Source organism: Penaeus chinensis, chromosome 28, assembly GCF_019202785.1.
Source record: "Penaeus chinensis breed Huanghai No. 1 chromosome 28, ASM1920278v2, whole genome shotgun sequence".
Taxonomy (NCBI): domain Eukaryota; kingdom Metazoa; phylum Arthropoda; class Malacostraca; order Decapoda; family Penaeidae; genus Penaeus; species Penaeus chinensis.
The window spans coordinates 14,114,522-14,119,039 of record NC_061846.1 but is presented as its reverse complement, the minus strand read 5'-3'; the positions used below and the strand labels follow the sequence as shown (position 1 = coordinate 14,119,039).

The 4,518-nt window shown below is 33.8% G+C and overlaps 1 protein-coding gene across 3 annotated transcripts in view; it reads left to right on the top strand.

Moving 5' to 3' along the window:
- Positions 1–1,099: 1,099 nt before the first annotated feature.
- Positions 1,100–4,518, top strand: part of LOC125039894 (polyribonucleotide nucleotidyltransferase 1, mitochondrial-like) — an 11,928-nt gene continuing 8,509 nt past the window's right edge. The window contains exons 1-6 of one of the 3 annotated variants that reach the window (XM_047634253.1): positions 1,148–1,293; positions 1,772–2,019; positions 2,232–2,345; positions 2,474–2,635; positions 2,785–2,968; positions 3,567–3,776. In XM_047634253.1, the coding sequence (XP_047490209.1) occupies positions 1,148–1,293; positions 1,772–2,019; positions 2,232–2,345; positions 2,474–2,635; positions 2,785–2,968; positions 3,567–3,776 (1,064 nt within the window). Of the gene's footprint in view, positions 1,294–1,771; positions 2,020–2,231; positions 2,346–2,473; positions 2,636–2,784; positions 2,969–3,566; positions 3,777–4,518 lie in introns of all 3 variants that reach the window. The other 2 variants (XM_047634251.1, XM_047634252.1) reach the window with 2 other exon arrangements.

The window sequence follows — 4,518 nt, the reverse complement described above, 5'->3', positions numbered from 1 at the left end:
TTCCGTCTGATATATATACATATATATATCTACATATATATATATACATACATATTTGTATGTGTGTGTATAAATATACACATATATATACATATATGTGTGTATATATGAATATATATATATACATATTTATGTATGTATATATACACATATATGTGTGTATATACATACATGTGTGTGAGTGTGTGCGTGCGTGTGTGCGTGCTTGTATGTGTGCGTGCGTGCGCGCTCGTGTGTGTGTGCGTGTGCGTGCTTGTGTGCGTGCGCGCGTGTGTGTGTGTGTGTGTGCAAACTTGATTTGCAATTCGACTTTCTTCTTTTTCTTCAATTTTCTTTTATAGGGTTTTAGACAGTATTATAGTCTATAGTCCTTGGATCTTTCCTTGTACTTCTTCGTTGTTTTCAAACTGTATGTATAATTCTTATTCTCTGTAGGAATATCTTTGTGTGGCTCAAAATATAATACTTCCTTATGGGTGTTTGATTTGCACCTAAAATTAATGAGTTAAAGTCGGGGTTTGTAGTTTTACCTTTAATTATTGTATTAAATTGGTCTTGTATGTGTTAAATCCTGGGCATTGTAATATTATTAAATGTTTTGATGTTACTTCTTGATTGTTACACCATCAATTTTTTGGGTCTGTTGTTATTTTCAATTTATGTAAGTGCTTTCAAAGTCTTGCGTGTTTTATCATGAGTCTTGTACTGCTCACATCTATTTTTCTGTTCTGTGATCTTGCCCATGGTTGGGGAATGTTATCTTCAATCTAATATTTTTTGTTCATAGTATCTCTTTTAAATTTGTTATCAAGGATTTTTCTGTCTCTCTTATTATGTTGGTTGAATTTTGGACCATGGTAGTGGGATCTTTTATTTCAAGAGATTTTTTGCTACTTCACCTGTGACGGGATGGATCCATCGTAGTTTTACGTGTTGTATTATGGTGTTTAGTAAGTGTAGTAGGATTTTAATTCGTATATTATTTGTTTATTTGTATTTTTGTATCATATTGGTTTGTAGTGTTATAATGCATTTAAGGATGTTTGTGAATCTGTTTGGACCGTTGCGCTTCTCAAGCGTCACTTGCCTTTCCCCCGAACGTAAACAAACCCTCGTCAGGGTCTCGGGAGTGAACACATGAATGGCAATGTGGCCTCAGATAAGACTTGTTAGACTTGGTTATCATTTTGAGAAATCTTGGAGGAGGTCGAGATATGCCAGGAATGTTCGTTATTTTTGTACATCTCCTCATCTCCAGGAGAAATCGGAAATTCGCGCTGAATTTTCAAACGGGTAAGATGATAGATGACTGTATTGAGATGATAATATTAAATCGTTGTTTTGTTGTATATAAATTAAAAGAGATAGGAATTTTTTGTAGATTGACGGCAAGTTTTTTAGGTTGTCATTGGCATAGTATGTAATGTTTCTCATGACAAAGGAAACCGAATCATAACTAGCACAGGACCTTAGCAGGTTACTGGTTCATGCTCTGTAACGACAAAAAAAAAAAAAAAAAAAAAAAAAAAAAAGTGTCTATATTTATGATGCTGCAATGCAATTAAACAAAATAGTAACTGATTTGGTACTGTGATTACAGCAGAGTTTGAGAATTCCATGCTGCACACATGCAACCCAGAACTCCCTGGAAAACTAGTCAAAAGCAATAGCATTATAATACCACAAACATAGCCACAGCCATTTATTTACTGGATACTGAAGTATTCCATGCCTTAACACTTTTTAAATTATAATCAAATGTCTTTCTTAGGCGCTCAATGCACATAGAAACAGGAGGATTGGCACGGCTTGCAGATGGTGCAGCTGTGGCTACTATAGGGGATACAGCAGTCCTTGTCACGGCGGTTAGCAAAAGTCGGAATAGCCCTTCACCAGGATTCATGCCCCTTACAGTAGACTACCGACAAAAGTATGCAGCAGCAGGAAGAATTCCTTCCAATTATTTCCGTCGAGAACTTGCTCCAACAGATAAAGAAATTTTGACTAGTAGGATTATAGGTACAAAGCAGATATAATTTCAGTTTTGCAGCATGATATTCAATGGAATAATAATGATATAGTATAGTAATATATGTTGATGTAAGTTAAAGTTTACAACACCCTGAGGAGCTTTCATAATTGGACATTTGTTTCGTATTTCAAATTTCATTATTTATTAAGTATTTCATTATTATTCTTTAGAGTCATTACTCCAGTTCTTTCTTTAACAGATCGGTCAGTTCGCCCACTCTTTCCTGAGGGATACTGTAATGACACCCAGTTGTCATGTCAGCTTATGGCAGTAGATGGGCTTCATGATCCTGATGTTGTTAGCATTAATGCAGGTAAAGATCATGAAATGACCTGATCAGTTCATGTATTTACTGTAAAACTAGAATCTGTTAAGGAAAGTTAAAAACTGAAATATTGTAAATGTCTGTACTTACCAAATTATTTCTCCTTGCATTAACAGCTTCAGCAGCTTTAGCAGTCTCAGATATCCCATGGAGAGGACCAGTAGGATCAGTGCGTGTTGGCCTGATTGATGGAGAGGTAGTGATTCATCCAACTCGCAGAGAACTATCTAAAAGTACCCTCAACCTTGTTGTAACTGGAGCAGAACAAAATCTTGTTGGTGGGTTTTGGATAACTAGATGCTTAATGTTCATATGAATGATTAACAACAAAATTTATTTTACTTAATGAAAAGACAGCAAGAATAAGGAATCATATATTTGAAACTCACTTATTGAAATTCATTATTTTAACTTGTATTATTTGCAGTGATGCTAGAGGGTGGAGGCAGTAATGTTCTGCAGCAAGACTTGATGAAGGCAATTAAGACAGGAGTGAAAGAATGTCAACACATTGTTCGGGGTATTCAGCAACTTGCAAAATTATCTGGCAAACCAAAGAGGAACTTTACAAATCCAGTGCTTATACCACAAGACGTTCTAGAGGCTGCTAGGTAAAAAATATATGTTTCAGCTATTTGCAGTTTAGAAACTATTTGCTAGTGATAGACTTTTTTCTTTCTTCCTTCATTTTTTTCCTTCTTTTATTTTCTTCAGAATACCACAACTAAGCATAATTATAACTAAAACATTATTGTTATGGCCATAAGTAACTGAATTATTATATATAATTTATATATATATATATACACACATATATACACATACACATACATATATATACATACATGTTTATATGTACATGTATACATATATCTTTAGTAACAGCAAAATAAGATAATGTAAAATATTTTCGTAAATCAAAGAAAAGGGTGAATGGGCGAGACAGGCAGTACTGGTAATTGGCTCATTGGTGACTTAGTACAAGTTCAGCCATCTATGTGTAAAAACAATTAAATAAACTCACAGTGGGCAAGGCATGTACATACATACCATGCCTGTCGGCATTGGGTTAATATTAGATTGAGTAGTTATTTGTCACTTGCACTGATAAGTTTTATTTTAATTTCTATATTACACTGTAGTTTATATTTTGTGTCATTGTATGGACATATTATGAACAATTACCTTGTGATCTTTATATTATTCCAGAACGCTTTGTGAAATACGACTGCGAAGTATCTTTACTGATTTCTCCCATAATAAGTTATCAAGAGATGAAGCTGTTAACAAACTACGAGGTGATGTAACACAGAAATTAATTCAGGGATTTCCAGGCACGGATTCATTGATTGCAAATGAAGTTTTCTCAAGAACAGCAAAAAATGTTTTTAGAAACCTAATTTTGGATGAGGATATAAGGTAAATGTTTACTAATATTTTTATATGTTTAAACATAGATTTTTTTAAACATTTAAGATATTTCTTGGAACCACACATCTTTTATGAGCTTTTTCATCTTTGATAAATTAGATTGACTTCCATACTAGTGACTTGTTTCAGAATTTTTTAAAGGAGTCATTTACTAGACTTACCTATCTTTTTTTCCTTGATTTTAGGAAAGTTTCTTTTATTTTTATTGCTATTGGTATTTTAACTACATCATAGTGATCACAATGTCATTAATAGCTAATAATAACAGTATTTGTATTAATAGCATTAGAAATTCAAGGAATAGGAAAATCAGGTGAGGTCTAATTGGCCTACTAATTGACTCCTTGGTGACTGAGCACTTGTGGAGTGATCTGTGTGTAAACAAAACTATTGTGGACAGTTCATGCAACTAGCTGTAGTGGGTTTAAACCCTGTCACACTAGCTTTTTTTCATGTCAGATTTTGGATTTCTCTCTGAACTTTTTGCATGCAAATGGTCCAACCCTATCACACTGGCTGAGAACCACCACTCCCATGTAAAGGAAACTACTATATTTTAAAAAGAAATCTTATGATAATAGCTTGTGTTTACACAAATTTCTTTTATTTCATATATCAATAAAACAATCCATTAGTATAGATCCCTTGTAGCACAAGATCTAGATGGAAATTCGTCAAATGAGAATGATTGCTACTATCTTTGTCTGGAAGGTGCTCCACATGCATGGCA